Source organism: Erythrolamprus reginae, chromosome 6 (genome assembly GCF_031021105.1).
Source record: "Erythrolamprus reginae isolate rEryReg1 chromosome 6, rEryReg1.hap1, whole genome shotgun sequence".
Taxonomy (NCBI): Eukaryota; Metazoa; Chordata; class Lepidosauria; order Squamata; family Dipsadidae; genus Erythrolamprus; species Erythrolamprus reginae.
Window position 1 is genome coordinate 45,240,532 of NC_091955.1, and position 19,044 is coordinate 45,259,575.

Below are 19,044 nucleotides of genomic sequence, written 5' to 3' on the forward strand. Positions count from 1 at the left end.
ATTTGTCTGAAATGGTATGGGGTTTCCTGCTTGAGCAGAAGGTTGGACTGGAAGACCTTCAAGGTGCCTTCCAATTCTGTTATTATGTTATATATTATTCCTGTGTTATTATGAAATATACAATTTGATCATATCGTTCAAGGAATGCTATACATTGAAGAGTTTCAGCAGATTTTGCCCTGTATGTTACAAACAAAATTAAATGACGCTCATGCATTCATTCAATCTGAGATCTTTAATCAAAAGATTACATCACAAGCCAAGAAACTGGTGTCCATGCCCCACAGCCAGGGCACATACATAGTATGTGAACATAAGTATATTGAATAAATAAATAAATTCCAACTGTATATTAAGAGCAAACTTTCATCTCATAACCAATAAATGTAATAAATAAATCATCAGAACATTGGGAAACTGTAGAACTTTGAGTTTAATAATTAAATATATATGTATTCCATAAAAAAAAACATCAGGTGGCTAAAGATTTAATTTTGAAAAAAATATAAAAGATAAATATGCTGTAATAAGATTAATCTTAGATAATATTATAAATTTTAAATAATTTAACATTTTAAACTGATAAATACTAATAAATAAATGTTATATATTAAAAGGTTTTCTTAAAATAAGATAGACTATCAGCCTCGGAAATTTAGTATATGTCTCTTCTGCTTTCTTGGATTTTGTCCTCTACTTCTCTTTAGTCTTTTAATTTCTTCAGCGTTCACTTCACGCAAGACATGAAACATTTCAGCTACTGCCTTGCGTTGGATTTTCACATCATTCATCTATTTCAAATTAAAAATAGTAATACATTAACAACATTTGAAGATTATGAGACTAAATCAATGCACTGTATATGCTAAATACAGTATATTTATTAAATAAAAATTGTAGTAATAATAGTGCTAGAAACAGTGAAAGGAATAAACATTTTTCTGCTAGGAAGACCTTTCAAACTCCAAAGTCCTAATCCAAAAATTTGCAATATCAGGCCCTATAATTCTTGAAGATTCCTCTTCAGCCTGTTGTGAATGTGATCACTGGTTTTCTAGTAGGTTCGGGTAACTAATATATTAAAACTATGAGGTAAAACTTTTACACACTTCAAAAACAGTGACATATTCCCAAATGCCTCCTTAAAATCAGGAAATCTGGGGATAAAATAGATCTTGCTTCCATGAATGATCTTTTTCATATACAGTATCATAGATAATCCATTCAATGTCTCCTAAAGCCCCTCAAAACAGCCCAGTAATTGCGGTTTTCTGTAAGGAACAAGGAACTATTACATTATTTTTATTTCCTTCCTCTATAATAGGAATGGGGAAAGCATTATTTAGATCAGTGTTTCTCAACCATGGCAATGCTGGTTAGGAATTCTGGAAGTTGAAGTCTACCCATCTGAAAGCTGCCAATGTTGGAGTCTGATCTAGATACTGCTGAACTGCAATCCCACAAAAGTCTCATCCTGTATGACCTAAGATGTATAAACAGGGAGAACCCCTATTCTGTTTCTGTAAGGGACAAGACAACATTGAAGAAGAATTGCAAGAGAGATTATGTTTATCAGTCTTAAAAAGAGAATGGTGATGAATTAGAGACTCCGAATAATCTCACATGGGTACAGTTTGGGGACAGGGAGAAACTCTTGACAGATTTTCAAGACTTTATTATTATACCCTGCTATATTAAAGCAGATTCAGAAGTCTTATGGTATCTGCTTCCTGACCTGGCCTTAGAGGGTTTCCATTAATTCTTCTGTTTAATACCTCAGCAAATCATGGGGGATCCAGTCGGAGTCAATCTAATTTTCTTATACTTTTCCATCATGGTTTTTGTTGTTGTTATTGATGTTTGCATTAGCTGTCTTTCTAAGGGCCCCTGGCTGCTTTTTCCATTGTCATTTTATGGAGAAATGGTGGGCCAGATTAATAAATCAACATTAGATAGACCAACATTACTTCTTTTGTAAAGTTATAATATTAGAATCCTGCAATTCTGAAATGTGTCTCCCCTCTGCTTCCTTTGTATGAACTAAGGAGTTTATCTGAGACATTTACTTACATTGGGTTCCTGCTCTGGGGTCAGGTTTCTTTTATCAGACTGTTGCTTGGCAGAAGATCTTCCTCCTGTTCCTCAAGGACAGTCTCTCTGCATCCTAAAGTTTCTTTCTCATCCCTTCCTCTTTCTCAGGCCTGATCAGTGCTTGTGCAATTGCTCTCACATTTCTTCTTCAAGGTTATTTCAATACTACTGTACTCCACAATATCAGTGTTCTCCAATAAGAAATGATCTAGATTTGTCTTGCCTCCCATCACCCTAACTAACATTGCCTATGTGTGTGAGGAAAATGGATGTGCATGAGGAAATCTTTGTTTTTCAAAGATACTGCACTGAAGTTGTCTTCACTGTTTAGAAATTGTTTGTGAGATCATTTCAGTCTCAGATAAGCCCCTTAGTTCAATCAAACAAAGAAGGGAGCGGGAAGGCACATTTCAGACCTGCAGGATTTTAATATGATAACTTTACAATAGTGGTAGTGTTGGTCTACATAATGTTGATTTCTTAGTTCTCTGAGTCTTCGGAGAGAGGCGGCATACAAATCTAATAAATTATTATTATTATTATTATTATTATTATTATTATTATTATTATTATTCCTATATTATAAAGCAAAAAAATTGTTGATACTTACCGGAAGATTTGCCACCTCAATAATATCATTTGCTTTCTTCAAACTTTCACTGAATTGTGTTTTATATTGTTCAAGGCCTTCTATTATATCTCTGAGATGCTCTGGAATTTGAGTTTTGGTTTTATTTTTTAACATGTTGCTGTACATGGAAATTATCTGTGCAAGTAAAATCTTTTTTTCATTGGCCTGCCAGAAAATCAGCAAAAAAGAAAAATACTTGTGACATTTCTTCAGTTACAGAAATTTGAATAATTCAAATAAAAGATCTCCAGGTTTTGTTTTTGCATTTTACCCAAGGTATACTCACGCTGTAACTGATATTTTTGGCAAAACTCTATGTCAAAACAATGGCTAGTTGTTTCTGAAGTCAAAGTGACTTCTTAGAGTTTGTCCTGATGTATCTCCAAATTTGTGTCAGTGTGATTGGTAAAGTTCCACCATTGACATGTAAGTTTTATATAAAAATGTGAGCATTATATAATTTTAAAAAGCTGACAATATATTCCTTGTTCTTGTGTGTAGGGAAAATCTTCTATTGCCAATGTTTTGGAGTAATTGATATTTCATCTCAGGATTAGAGCTAAAATATGTGTCCCCCTTCACAGAACAAATGGAAGAAATTACCTCTGTCCATAGTCCACTCTTAAATTTACGTGTGAAAATAGATCCATTATCAGCGATGTCAGACTGACTGGTGTTCTGTAATACAAGATACAAATGGCTCAATCCACAATACAACATAATTAATTCTTTAAAATGAAAACTTTAGTTCAAATCCAAGCTATGTATAGGACTTTTTAAAAACTACAGTAATACTTGGTCTCTTCCTCTGTTTTACTTCTGCTCATAAATTCAGCTTAGAAAATGAAATAAATGTTTTAGAACTAAGCACTTTGTTGCCTTCCTTTTAAATTAGAGATAGGAAGAACTCATGGAATGATTTGTACTTCCCAAGCACAGCATATTAGCACAAGCAAAAAATGTATCATACTAGATGCAGTTGTCTTTCGTTTGTATCCCATAAGCATTACTAATGCTAAATTACTATATTATTATTATTATTATTATTATTATTATTATTATTATTATTGAAAATGGCATAAAGCAATAAATATAAGATTCAGCAATTACATTCCATTGGTTCTGGGTTTCCAAGAAAGCTTATTTTCCAAGAATCGGAGAAGAAAATGCAACAGTAATTAATTCAAGATAGTTAAACAAAGTTAGAGCTATAGCTACTTTGACAACACAAACAAGGAGAATGTCTTAAAATGCTAGCAGTACTGGAACATTAAATGAAGAATAGAGCTTAATCATTTCTTCTGCCCTGATATTTGGTATTATTTTTAACATTAAAAAATTAAGGTAAGTAGGCTGCATTTTCATCTGTGGAGTCAGTAAGTACTTTCATGAAAATATCCCTTGAGAGGTACCACTAGTGTGCAATTTCTGTATGCAATTCAGCTTGTGGCGATACATCCTCAGCCAAATTTTATTAAAATCAAAACTGTTTCAGGTAAAGATATCAATCTGTTGAGAATTATATGAATGAACTGTGAACACTAAACATATATGAATGAACAAGCTCAACACTTAAACTATCTTTATTTTCAAGAATCTTTTATAATTATAAATTACAAAATAAGAAAATTGTTTGACAGTTTTTGAATGAAAGCTTTGGGAAAACATTGGCATGAAGATGTTTAATTTATCATAGAACTATGAGAAGGCATTAGTCAATTTATAGGTTCCAGTGTTAGTCAATGAAAAAGTACTAGTGGTTACTCCTGCAAAATAAAATACCGCAGATTATGTAACTGTTCTTATTATTAATTATTTGACTTGTTTATTGTATGTACTATTTATTTTTGTAAGCCGCCCTGAGTCCCATTGGGATTGAGCGGCAGAGAAGTCAAATAAATTACATTAAATTAAATTAATTTACAAGTAGACAACTCTACCCATTTTCTGGAATAGTCAGATTTTAACTATGAACATACACCAATTTTATAACTTTGTCAGATATATTAAAATAAACAGTGATGTATATATGACTTAGTAATTATAATTGCAAACATTTTTGCCAACAGAATCTGTAGTAAAAGCAAGTTTTAAATAATTCACCCCAAACTTAAAGAACTAAAATGCAATGTTTTCCAAATTATTAAACCACATTACATCAAACTGGGCAGTTGCACCAAATTATATTTTGGTAGTATTCATCTGAAAGGAGAAAAGAGAAGTTTGAAAGCATACTTACAAAATCATTCTCTAGCTTCAGAATAGAATCTTTGATATGTTCAAAAATTGAACCAGTAGTGGCATCAGAACAAGTACTCATTAGAATGAAAAAAAGACAAATCCTCCAAGCCATTATATCTAACCTAAGTAGAAAAACTACTTTACTATAGATCTGGAAACTAGAATCAGAGTAGTGTATCTACCAGTAACTTATCTGTCTACTTGCAAGTCTGGTCTTCACCTCTCTGGGTGGTGATATATATACTCCATCTCTGAAAATTTTCAACCAAGAGAATTACGTGTTTTAACACAATTCAGGAAATGGTATCAGAGAAAAGGCGTTTTGGTTTTTATTAGTAGGTCTGGTGTGGGATTTCCTTTAAATGACAAGGCTCTTCATGTGTTGAATGTTAATTATCCAGCATTCAACTCTATAAGGATCCTTCGAAAGCATGACTACATCAGTAAAAGGCTAAAGAAAATTTCCCTGTCAAGCCCCATGGTCACCTCGTGAAAGAAAACCCCTTAGATTTAGCATGTGTGGGGAAGGTGCATGACAACAAATTAAGGAATAATATTCAAATGCTGCATTTTAATCATTCAGATATACAAAGAAATCCACATCAAGTCATTAATGGGTCAGTTTGATACATGTGCAATATATGTTATTTTCTTAAAATAAATATAAACCCTTATCTTTAAAAGAAAAATACCAAAAGAATAAAGCATATTTTCTATAAATAATGTAAATATTAATTTATGATTTATTTATCGATATAGATAAATTCATACCATATTTACCTATTTTTTTGATAAAATCAAGAAATAAGGATATGATTGACATTTGATTCTCTGTTAAGTCCTATAACAACCCACCTGGAAATTGACCCAATGTAATTCCATTGTACTTTTTTGCAATATTGCTTTTCAGTCATGAATAAGAGAAGTAATGTGTCATTGTGCTTTACAAATAATAATAACAAGGTCATGATAGAGGAATTCTCACCAAAATTAACATTATGTTGTATCTTATATCTTGGGGCAAGACTGTATCATTGATGACTATAGTCTTACCACAGAAAATAGGAGTAAAGTATGGAAATACAACTATATCCCTGAAAACCTCCAGAAGGCAGAGCTTTATTTTTCTTAATTAAAATAAGAGAATAACATACTTAGAAGGGACCTTGGAGGTCCAATCCTCTCCTCAAGCAGGAAATCCTATACCATTTCAGACAAATTGTTGTCCAAAGTCTCTTCTTAAAAACTTCCAGTGTTGGAAGCGGAAGCACCCACAACTTGTTCCACTGGTTAATTATTGCCACAAAGAAGAGGGAGTCAAACTATTCTCCAAAGCACCTGGGGGTAGAAGGAGAAGCAATGTGTGGAAACCAATCAAGGAGCAAAGCAACCTAGAACTAAGCAGAAATTACTTGACAGAACCATTAATCAGTGGAGTAACTTTCCTCCAAAAATTTTGAATGCTCCAACGCTGGAAGTTTTTAAGAAGTTGTTGGATAACCATTTGTTTGACCAGAGTGATTTTGCTGCTGCACCTATGAAGGTAGCAAAATTGCGCACGGAGCCGCAGGTAAAACCCCGGTGCAATTTTGCTACCTCCACAGATGCAGCAGCAAAATCGCGCTGGTCCCGCAGGAACTTACAAGCCGTGGCAGCAAGCTCAATTTAGCGTTCCAGCTCATAGCCCATCACTGCTTTTCTGTTCTATTCTATTCTATTCTATTCTATTCTATTCTATTCTATTCTATTCTATTGACAGGAATATTCTCCTTAGTTCTAGGTTGCTCCTCTCCTTAATTAGTTTCCATCCACTGCTTATTGTCCGGGCTTCAAGGCCTTTGGAGAATAGATTGATCACCTCTTCTTTGTGTCAGGCCTTTAGATTTTGAGCCTTCAGTTTCCTAATCAACTTTGTTGCTCTTCTCTGTAATCTTTCTAGATTATCAACATCTTTTTCACATCAAAACTGATCAAAACTGGATTCAGTATTCCACGTATACTCTTAGAAAAGCTTGATTCTATCCCTCTGTCCATGCAACCTAGAACTATGTTGGCTCTTTTGGCAGCTGCAATACACTTCTGGCTTTAGTTCCCTAAATGTACAATCTTCCTTTTTCACCACTGAATTTCATTTTGTTAATGCCCATTGTTCACTTTTATCAAGGTGTCATCTGCAAATTTGATAAGTTCCCCATCTATCCCCTTGTCCAATCATTGATGAAGATGTTGAAGAGTACTGAGCCTAAAACAGAGCCTTGGGGTACTCCAATGCATACATCCCTCCATGTAGATGTGCCTAAAAGGGGACTAGAACTCATGGATTCCCAGGATCTAAGCTGATGCCTTAACCATTATGCCAAATTGGCTGTCCAAAAATTGTAATTAAGTCTGGTAATTAATTTTAGCATAACTTTTTAATAACAAAATAAATTAATTAGAAGCTTGCAAGCCTCCATCCAACTCTATGCAATGCAATTCTATCAGTGTCTGCTCATGAATATCAATCCACCACTTGTGGCTTTCCCTGGAACAGTAGAGATTTGAACAGTATTTCTCCAAGCATTAGATCAGTCCTTAAGCTGCTAAATTTTCATAAAGCTAGAAAGACAGTTTTTCAATATGCCATCAGGATTTGATATATTTACTTATTTCTTGTTGCTGATTTGATTATTAACCAGTGTTGAACTTGCAATAATAAATTGTTATGCATTTGTTTTTAATCCAATTATCCTATTGGGCATACAATAATTCAGAGTTTATTATAAGTCTATTATGCTACTTAAAATAAATAAGTAAAATCCATTTTCCACTTCTATTCAGTGCTAGATATGAATTCAGTCAGTCCAAAGCTATATGCATTTCTAGCACTGCCAGTTCTCAGTCACTCTTTTTATACTTTTTCCTCTGCTTCAGAGCATGGTATGGAAAATGGTTGTCAATGTTCAAGTCTGTCAAAATCCTTCTGCACTATCTTATGGAATGTTGGTTATTCCTGTCAGCTTGATGTTGTGCCAGACGTGTAATAAGCACACAGACTACAGAGCTAGGTTTTATGGGTCACTTTATTCATTTAAATCTGGACCTGCAGAGGTAAACCAAATGAGGTGAAACTTCTGTTCCAAACATTTTTGGGCAACTATGGGTGAAAGCTCCTTGTTGAGCAATGGAAGGTTGCCCCTGACCTTGTTCTTGAACTTGGCCTTGGCCTTGACCTTCCCTTGCTTTCTGCCACATCCAAGGCATTTGGGAAGGCTCACGCTCGGCTTGTCACCAGTAGGCCTGCAGCAGGTGAGCCCCAAAGGCACCCGCTCCCCAACACTCAGGCCGGGTAAGCCCAGAGCTTCTGGTGAGGGGCAGCCCATCACCTTCCAAAAGGTGCCCTAAAGGAGATCCTTCCCTTGCTCAGCAAGGACTTGCTGTTAGCCCCTTTCATCTGCCCCATACCACCATCCCCAGTGACCAAAGGGATTTAAGCCAACTGACCTAGTCCTAATGAAACCAAGACTGCTAAGCACTCCCTAATCTCTCCCATCCCAAACTCCCAGTGTGGAGTAGGTGAAAAAAATGTCCAAAACCTAAAATGTTGTACTGCTGCAAAAAATTCCTACTTGGCCCCCAAAAGTGATCAATAGTCACACTGAGACAAAGGTGAGGGTAGGCGGGTGCCTGCAACAGGGCTGACGAGAGAATTCCAAAAAGGCGACGAGTGGTGAGCCTGTTCCTTTTATATAGGAACTAACCACTCCGCCCTCTGCCCCATCGTGCCCAGTGCCATATGCTGGGCCTGCTGGGTGATCGCGCGCATTCTTGCATGATCACCCTTTTTCCCTTTCCTTCGGCAGCGGAGGCCATGTGCTTCCAGCCCCCGCCACAAATGTCGCCCCCCCCTCAAGCATCCGGCCTCTACTTATCTGCAAATTTATTGAGCTCCCCATCTATCCCCTCATCTAAATCATTGATGAATGAACCTTGTTGCGTGTAGTTGGTCAGCCAGTTACAATTTCACTTGGTGATAGTGTTGGCTAACCTACACTTTTCTATTTTATCAAGTAATAAGTTGTGGTCCACTTTATCAAATGCCGTACAGAAGTCCAAGTAAATTATATCCACAGCATTTCAAAGTAATTTTGTCACTTTGTCAAAGATTTGCCTGGCATGATCTATTTTTGACAAACCAATGTTGGATTTTGGTTATGACTTTGTTTGCCTCTAGGTGTTCATAGATTCATTGTTTGATTATTTTTTCCAGATTCTTCCTAGGTATTCATATCAGGCTGATAGCTTGATGCATTAATGTCAGGCTAATTCTTATGTGGAATTTTTAGCATGTGTATTTCTCATTTTGATCAGCATGCTTCTCCTGGTATTCCTGTATTTTTTCCCAATCCCTACCACTCTACATAATGTAATTATGTAACCACATTGTTTGAAAAGGAGTTTTCTCTACTTTTCAAAACTGCTATTCTAAATAAGTTTTAGAATTTAGTGCTGTGACTGCCTTAATATGAACTCTACTTCCTCTTAAAAAAAACTCTACTTCCTCTTAAAAAAATTAAAAATAGTTCTAACTGTATATGTATTAGTTATTGTGGTATTATTATTATATGTAATACTTTTCCAAATTATTGCATTTAATATGAATAAGGTCCATAGAGATAATATTTTGGTACTAATAGATTAGAGCCTTAAAATCTTACTCTTTGAAATAGGGCAAAAATTATCAAAATAAATATGAGCCTAAAAATGTTTTATGTCTCTCATAGAATCCCCAAAGATGTGTCTGGAAAATATTTTAAGATATACATTCTAAATATTTTAATAGGAACACCTTATTTCTGAACCCAAGTTTTTAAATGTAGTTTTCGATTTAAAATGGGAACTTTTGTTTTTCAAATCTTGAATTTAATATTTTAGTACTAACATAAACATAACCAACATAAACTAACATAAACTTAGGCCATATTTGCATTTTGTAGTTTAGGTTATTCCTCATGCCAATTTGATTGTAAATTGATTTAAGAAAACTTAGATTAGATTAGATTAGATATATTCAAAATTAAAGCACCAAAATGCAGAAATACATAGAGATAATAAGCAGCTTTCTTTAAAAGAAAAAGAAAAAGTTTCATACTGCTTTGTTTCTATTGTTTGTTTCTGTTATCTTTGAGAGCCATTATTACTATGTTTATTATAATACCACAATACCTACCATATTTGCCTTATAAATGGAAAGTTGCCAATTAAAAATCCATAGAAACTTTTTTAATTACTATTTTTCTTAACCGTAACTTTCTATTTTCTGCATACTTTTTAATTAAAAGTTACAATGGTGAACCATTTCAGCATTATTTCAATCAACTGAAGTACAAATAGAAGGCTCTCTCTCACACACACACACACAAACCTCTGCAGCCAAAAAAGCCCATAGGCAGGGGTGGGCAACAGGCAGGACAGGGTGGAACACAGTTTTACCAGTGGAAAATTATTTATTTATTTATTTATTGGATTTGTATGCCACCCCTCTCCGAGGACTCGGGGTGGCTCACAACATAAATGAAGCTGTGTGTCCAGCTCCAGCTGACCCTTCCATCCTCCTCCTCCTCCTCCTCCTCCTCCTCCTCGGAAAGATGATGATCGTTCAAGCCACTCCCACCTGGTCCACAAGCCAGCAAGCCACTCCTACCCAATCACATGACCATCAAGTCACACCCACAAAATAAGCCACACCCACAATGTGGCAGTAAAAGTTTTGGCTGCCCATTACTGCCCATAGGTAATATCTCAAACTTGCTATATTCTGGGGAAAAGTCATTTCCAGACATCCATATTCTTTTGAATCACACACAGATTAATTGAACATTTGAGAGGTGGGCTACATAAACTGATTCTTCATGTTGTCCTTATTGCTAAGAGATGCTGGATGTGAAAGCAGTGTGAAATCTTATAACTTTTGCATAAAAGGCAAAGAAGCATGTTTAAAGAATCCAATACTATACAAAATATACAAGGAAATATGCTGAATGCAAATAATTCCTTATAATATGGAATTATAAAATTATGGAACCAGTAAGGGCAAATGCATTGCAGTTTCAGAAAGAAGGTGAACATAACTAAAATACAACAAAACAACAAAAAACTGCATTTTGGCCAAAAGATGGTGAAAATAGCAAAACGTATGATATTGAGAGAGTATTAACTCGTCTGAATGTCAGAGTTCTTATTTATTGTTTTAAATAAAATATTTCTAAACTTGTTGTAGATGAAAAATTAAGGAAAGCCAGCTGATAAATTTTCCTAAGAGAACAAGAAGCTAAGCTAGATAAAATGCAAGAGCTCTAAATTCTCAACTTTAAAAGAGGTTCCTCCACAACTTATGAATGGTGTAGTTCCACTCCCTTCCAGGCTGTTCATCTTCTATATGAAGCCTTGGGAGATAATATTTGGGAAATGTGAATTAGTACTATCTTTATGTAGATAGTTCCCAGACTTATGTTGGTTTCCACTGTAGGCAGCTGCTTGGACTGGACTATACAGCATGAATGAAATTTAACACCCTAAAACCGAATCCTGACAAGTTTGGGGAATTTTGAATTTTGCTTGAACTGGGTGCGGTCCCACTTCCATTTTATGCCCACACCCAGAATTGAAATCTGGGGTGCTTGTCAACCCTGAATTTTTCCTGAATGCTTATGTGAATGGAAGGTATCAAGAGTGCTTTCTCTCAATTGTATTTAGCAAGGTTGTTCCTTCCTGATAGATCAGATATGGCTTCTGATTTATGGTCTGGTTTTCTCCCCAATATCGTTATGCATTCTATGGGTAAAGTTTATTCCTTTGAAGGAAAATGAGACATTTCAGCTGGTCCAAAACATAGCAATCAGATTTCCATCACATGTCTCATCAAGAATATATTGCATCAGTCCTGCCTTAGCTACATGGCTCTCTACTGTTTTCCAAGTTTGTTGCTTTTTTTACTCACAATACCCTCTGCTATTTGCCACCCAATGGATCAACTCTCCCAATATTTCATTAACTGGAGGCTCCATTCCTAGATTAGTAATCTGTTGGCTGCCACTAGAAATAAAGTTTGACTAGAAATAGCTAAGATTAGGGTCTCTTCAATAGCAGCACCAATTCTCTTGCAGCTGATGTGTGATTTTTTCCCCCCCAGCTGATGTGCTTTTAGACAGTATTGAAAAAATATATATTTATATTTAATTCTTTTTATCAGTTGTTAATTTTATTGTTTGTAGCATATTTAAATTACCAGATACAAGTAGCTTTACCAGAAGTAATATGACAAAAATATGTCACTATTTTTGTGTCTTTTAGTCAGTGAGGGATCTTTAAGTGCTTTCTTTTAGTCAGTGAGGGATCTTTAAGTGCTTTCTGAGCTTGATTGTTTGTTTTTTGCAGACACTTCATTACTCAAACCAGGTAACATCATCAGTACTAGAAGCTAGGACTAGCAATGATGATGTTACTTAGTTTGGGTAATGAATTGTCTGCAACAAAACAACTAAGTTCAGAGAGTACCAAGGACTCCTCATTTCGACTTTAAGCTACAAATATTTTCCTTTATTGCTTCAGAGTGTGATGATTTAGCGGTTAGAAAGTAGTATTGCAGGCTAAGTTTGCTGACTGCCAATAGTTCAATCCTTAGCTCAAGGTTGACTCAGCCTTCTCTCCTTCTGAGTTTAGTAAAATCTAGATATGCTGACTGCATAGAGAGGGCTGTAAAAACACTATGAGGCAATCTATAAGTCTAAATGTTATTGCTACAGGTTTTCATTAATGTTAATTCCTAGCGATTGCCTAGACAAGTTCCTGAAGTTTTCTTGACAGATTTTTGAAGTGATTTGCCTGTTTTTTAAGCTCATAGAGGGACTGGCCCAATGTCACCTGGATGGTTTTGTGCTTAAAGTAAGACTAGAATTCATGATCTCCCAATTTCTAGCATAGGGCTTAACCACTATACCAACTGGTTCTCTATGATAGAAAATACATTTTTTAAAAAATCAGTACCACACTTATTGTTGTATCCTGTAATGGCTACCTTGTATCTCTGTAAATAGTTTGTTCCTTGTTAAAGCGCTGTCTGAGCTAGAATCAGGAAGTCGCTCCTGATTGGCTCAGACGCGCGCTGCTCTTGCTTTGGCGGGAACCGCGAAAGTATAAAAGAAGCGGTTTCTCCCAAGCACAGCAGACGGTACTAGCTGAAAGTCACTTACCTATTTCTGAGCTGAATAAACGTACCGTTCTCAACTAACCCTGCCTCTGGGTCTACTTCAATGGCGACGATGGACGAAAGAAACTACGCGTGCAACATGAACAATCTCCAGATCGGCCGGGCTCCTGAGTTCTTCGACCCCGAAAAGACTTCCTGGGATGACTACTTAGCCAACTTCGAGATCTTCCTCGAGGCAGCAGGAATACGGGACGCCGACGCCAATCGAAGACGGGCCATCTTCCTAAATTACTGCGGTCCAGAAATCCGCGCCCTCGCCCAGACTCTCACCGACCCGCTGCCGGCAAGATTCGTCGCTTGGGACGTCCTACAAGACAAGCTCGCGAGCCATTTCAAGCCAACAAAACCAGCCATGGTTTTCCGGCACCAGTTCTCTAGAATGGCTCAACGCGAAGCGGAATCAATCAACCAATTTGCAACGCGACTTCAGACGGTGCTTGCGAAATGCAAGTTTGACAACCCGGAAGCTCGCCTCACCGATGCCTTAGTCTTTGGCATGAGAAACGCCTCGGTCAGGAACAAACTCCTCACCGAAGACGAACCGACCCTACAAACAGTGATTAAGCTAGCACAAACCGCAGAGGTCGCCGACGCCGCTGCTAAAGAGCTGATGGATCACGAAAGGAAAGAAGTCATCGCCAAGATAGACTCCACGTTTTCCCGCGCCGAGGACCCAGACGACCTCAGCCCACCAGCTCGCAACGAGGACAGCTGTTTCCTGCTGCAAGACCAGCCGAGACAACACAGACTTCCTCACCCCGCCGCCCCCTGCGCCGGCTGCCGAGGAAACCATCAGCGCCAACGATGCCCCTTCCGGGACGCCATATGCCGCCGCTGCAACCAACGCGGCCACATCGCCGAAGCCTGCAGAGCATCTGCACCGGAGGAAACCTTCTCCACTCCGCGCCATCAACGACCCCAGAATCACACACCTCAACCGCGAGAAAACCGACCTTTCCGTTTTTCGAGCCGAAAGAACTACTCAGCCGCTAACCGCGACTACTCAAGAGGTAACACTCAATTTTCCGTGAATAACACAGCAACAAAAAATGGGGGCAAGATTGTTATTTCATTACTTCTAAATAACAAGCCATGTTCTATGGAGCTTGACACGGGGTCTAAATACACCATTATGCCGTGGGAAAAGCTTAAATTGTACATGCCTAGCCTGTCTAAATCTGAGCTATTGCAAACCTCGTTGGTAATTAGAGATTTTCAAGGGGGGATAATCTCTGTTCTGGGAAAAGTGAATGTACCTATCGTATTTAAGAATGTTAAATGTACCCTACCTATGATTGTTGTTACAGGGGCTAAGCACTCTCTCCTGGGGTTGGCTTGGATGGAACCTTTGGGAATTGAAATTTCTGGTATTTGTACTGTTAACTGTGATAGCATGCCTAACTTTTTACAAGAGTTCCCTGAAGTGTTTAGCCCCACCTTGGGGTCGTATAAAGGGCCCCCCATCTCGTTTTCCATTGACCCCAAGGTCCCGCCTGTCCGGCTCAAACCTCGCAGGGTACCCCTTCCGCTACTTCCCAAACTTGACCTGCAGCTGGATAAGCTCATAAACCAAGGCATTTTAGTTCCTGTGGAACAGGGACCATGGGAAACACCCATAGTCACGCCTCTAAAACCGGATGGCTCCTTAAGAGTTTGCGCTGACTATAAATCTACACTAAATAAGGCCCTCCAACACCACCCTTACCCCATTCCGGTGGTACAACAACTCCTGCACTCCCTGGGGGAAGGGAAAAGGTTTGCAAAGATCGATCTCGCGCAAGCTTATCAGCAGCTGCCTGTCGATGAAGCGACAGCAAACGCGCAAACGATTGTGACCCACAGGGGTGCCTTTAAATGTACCAGATTACAGTTTGGAGTAAGCATAGCCCCAGGGATATTCCAAAGCATAATGGAAAGATTGTTATCAGGGATTAAAGGGGCCATTCCCTATTTTGATGACATCTTAATTGCAGGGGGAAACCAGGAACAGCTCAACAAAAGGATAAGGGAAGTACTTCAGAGATTTCAAGACAAAGGGTTGAGAATTAAGCCTGATAAATGCGTCTGGGGAACCAACAGTGTAGAATTCCTAGGTTATAAAATCGACAAGGAAGGTATCCACCCCACGACTGAGAAACTGAGAGCCATTAGAGAAGCCCCAGAGCCACAAAATAAGACTGAATTGCAAGCTTTTTTAGGACTTCTTAATTTTTACTCCGTTTTTTTTAAACAGAAGGCAACAGCAGCAGAGCCTCTACACCGCTTGCTCCAGAAAGAAACCCCTTGGACATGGGGGAGAACTGAACATGAAGCCTTTGTACAAATAAAACAATTATTAACTTCTAAAAGTGTGGTAGTCCAGTATAGTACTTCGCTACCTATCAGGCTTACGTGCGACGCTTCCCCGTACGGCGTGGGAGGAGTCTTGGCTCATGTTTTGCCTAACAAAACAGAGGCCCCAATTGCTTTCTTTTCTAGAACAATGACCAATACTGAAAGGAATTATAGCCAACTAGATAAGGAGGCTCTAGCGTTAGTGGCAGGGGTGAAGAAGTTTCATAATTACCTTTTTGGGAGGAGTTTCGAATTGGTTACCGACCACAAGCCCTTATTAGGCCTTTTAGCCCCCAACAAGCCTACTCCTCCATTTATGTCCCCAAGGTTAATTAGATGGGCCCTTTTCCTCTCAGGATACCAGTACGAGCTCATCCATAAAGGGGGTAAAACCATCAACCACGCAGATGGCCTCAGTAGGTGCCCCATGGCAGAGTTAGTGAAGGACCCTGCCCCATCTGCGGATGTCTTAATGATAGAGCTCGAAGACAACCCACTAATTACTGCAAGGGAGGTGGCTGCACATACGCAGCAAGATCCAATCCTAAAACAGGTGGTCAACTATGTACTTAAGGGATGGCAAAATGACTCTGTGAAACCGGAATTGTGTGACTTCAAACCCAAAAGACTTGAATTGTCATATGTAAAAGGTTGTCTGTTGTGGGGGGATAGAGTGATCATTCCTAAAAGCCTAAGAGTAAAGGTACTTGAAATGTTACATGTGGGCCATCCTGGGATTGTCAGGATGAAAGGCCTAGCTAGAGGGCATTTATGGTGGCCAGGTTTGGATGCTGATATTGAAAACTGGGTAGCCAAATGTGATCCATGCCAAGAATCACGGCCTAACCCCCCCCCAAAACAACTCCAGCAGAGTGGGAGCAACCTGCAGGGCCATGGTCCAGGGTCCATATTGATTTCGCAGGGCCAGTAGGGTCACAATACTTCTTAATAGTGGTTGATGCATTTTCCAAATGGGTGGAAATCATAGCAATGAACAACATAACCACAAGTGCCACCATCAAGGTGCTGCGCAGGCTGTTTGCTACCCATGGTTGCCCTGATATCCTAGTGTCTGACAATGGGCCTCAATTAATGGCCAGGCAGTTTGAATTGTTCTTAGATAACCTAGGAGTCAGACATGCACTCATCTCACCTTACTCGCCCTGGGCTAACGGGTTGGCAGAACGTTATGTTCGTGTGGCTAAGGAAGCATTGCGCAGGTCAGGCCCTGGAGATGTACAACAGAATTTGGACCAGTTCTTATTAACCCAGCACATTACCCCAAACTCTCACACACATGTGAGTCCTGCTGAGTTACTAATGGGAAGGAAATTAAGGTCCCCACTGGATAGGTTACACCCAAGGTTTTGTACTAATAACCCAATGTATGTAAACCCTGAAAGACAAATGTATTTGGGACAAAATGTGTTTGTAAAAAATTTTGATGGAGGTGCAAACTGGATGAAGGGAATTATTGTTAAACAAAATGCTCCTAAAACATATTTGGTAAAACTGGAGGATGGTCGAATGTGGAAGCGGCACATTGACCACATTCGGAAATGCATGGAAAACCCCCTGGAGCAAACCGCTGACAAAGACTCTCCCATTTCAACAGACGTTAACACGCAACCCGATTTAATAGACATTCAAATGGACTTATCGGGTCTGGGAGAATCCTCCAGCGACGCCGAACCATCGTCCTCCTCCGAAGCCAGCGTTGTGCCTGCCAGGCCGAATCAACAGGCCGGAGCCCAAACCAGGCCCCAGCCACGCCGGGGGAGCAACAGCGAACCGACCTCCACCGTCGGTAGCGAGGACGCAACTGAACTGCGCAGGTCGGAGCGAGCCTCGCGGAGACCCAACAGATTGGACGACTTCGTCACATGGCTTTCATGATGGATGTATCCAAACTAAGGAGGGAGGGGTGTTGTATCCTGTAATGGCTACCTTGTATCTCTGTAAATAGTTTGTTCCTTGTTAAAGCGCTGTCTGAGCTAGAATCAGGAAGTCGCTCCTGATTGGCTCAGACGCGCGCTGCTCTTGCTTTGGCGGGAACCGCAAAAGTATAAAAGAAGCGGTTTCTCCCAAGCACAGCAGACGGTACTAGCTGAAAGTCACTTACCTATTTCTGAGCTGAATAAACGTACCGTTCTCAACTAACCCTGCCTCTGGGTCTACTTCACTTATAGTAATGAAGAAATAAGGTAATTACCAAGAGTATCTGAACTTTCTCTTATGCCTTCATGCACTTGTAGCTGTTAGTACTATGTACAAACAATTGGGTTAGCAATATATAAACAAGCTAATAATGAATGTTTGTTTGTATTGAAGTACTATAGCTTTAAGAGGTATTGTTGCAAATTTCCATAAGAAGGAGCCAGAAAGCATGATTTTTGCTCTCTCTGTTCTTTCTGCTGATTCACTGTGACTGATGTAAGCTCTGTGATAGTTTGATTGATTTGAAAGCTGTAATGTATGTTTGATATACAGTGAAGGGCCGCCATTTCTGCATGCGCAGAAGCAAAGAATAGCCAAAAATCAGCAAAAAATGGCAGCAGCTGCAGCTCAGAAGATGAGAGTGGAGCAGAAGAGCCTTCTCCTCCATCCCAACCCCCCTTCTGCATAGATAAGAGCAGTGGTCCCTCTAATTTTTTGGGGGGGGTGGGCGGAAAATTATAGTGTCTGAGCGGCAGTCCCTTCGGGACTGGTCAGCACAGAAATAATTAATAAATAAATAAATAAATAAATAAATATTGTGTGTCTGTAACAGTGAGCTCATAATAGGGCAACTCTATCAATATCAAAATGCCACTTAAATAGTTGAGCTAGTTTCAAACTAAATTTTGATTTTCTTTCTCTCTTCCTTACTCCCATTCTTTTTCTTTCTCTTTTCCTTCCTCTCTTTTTCTATTTGTTTCTCTCTCTTCCTCTCTTCCTCTCTCTCTCCTTCCCTCTCACTCTTTCCCTCTCGGCTTCTGGGCAGGTTTGGAAAACTCTGAGTTGATGATGATTTTTAAGTGAGCGATTGCTCACTGCTCAGCTTAGAGGGAACTATGGATAAGAGACCTCCAGACTCCCCCTGATGCAAAAGGTTCACCTCCACATCCCTGCTGCTCCTTCTGGCCACTCCCACCCCCACCTGTACCCGGTATCTTCCTCTACCTTTACCGCCGCTTATAATGTTTCTTCGCCCTCTTCTGAAGCATAGGGAGTAGGCTGGGTGACTGGATTCTGGCACCGCCACAGCTGCTGTTGCTGCTGGCTGGGGATTTCAGGCGTATGGCGAGATTTGGCTGCTGTGCATGCACAGCAACCAAAATCTCGCGGGAGCATCCTCACGCAAGTGAGATTTGGGTGATTTTTGTGGGGTTCTTTTAAAAAACCAGCAAAAATCACCGGAATCTTACTGGTTGCACCTGTAAACATCCGCCACTCAGCTGGAGTTTTGCACAAAGCTCTATTTTTGCTGGAGTTGTATGTGCAGCTCCATTTTTCCTAC

The 19,044-nt window shown here is 39.1% G+C and overlaps 1 protein-coding gene across 1 annotated transcript; it reads right to left on the reverse strand.

The window, feature by feature from the left end:
* Positions 1 to 623: 623 nt before the first annotated feature.
* IFNG (interferon gamma) lies at positions 624 to 5,142 on the reverse strand. The gene is made up of 4 exons (XM_070754756.1): positions 4,962 to 5,142; positions 3,326 to 3,400; positions 2,702 to 2,887; positions 624 to 791 (listed from the first exon to the last, which is right to left on the reverse strand). Exons 1-4 carry the CDS (start codon positions 5,073 to 5,075, stop codon positions 642 to 644), a joined length of 525 nt encoding a protein of 174 aa, XP_070610857.1. The 5' UTR covers positions 5,076 to 5,142; the 3' UTR covers positions 624 to 641.
* Positions 5,143 to 19,044: the final 13,902 nt, after the last annotated feature.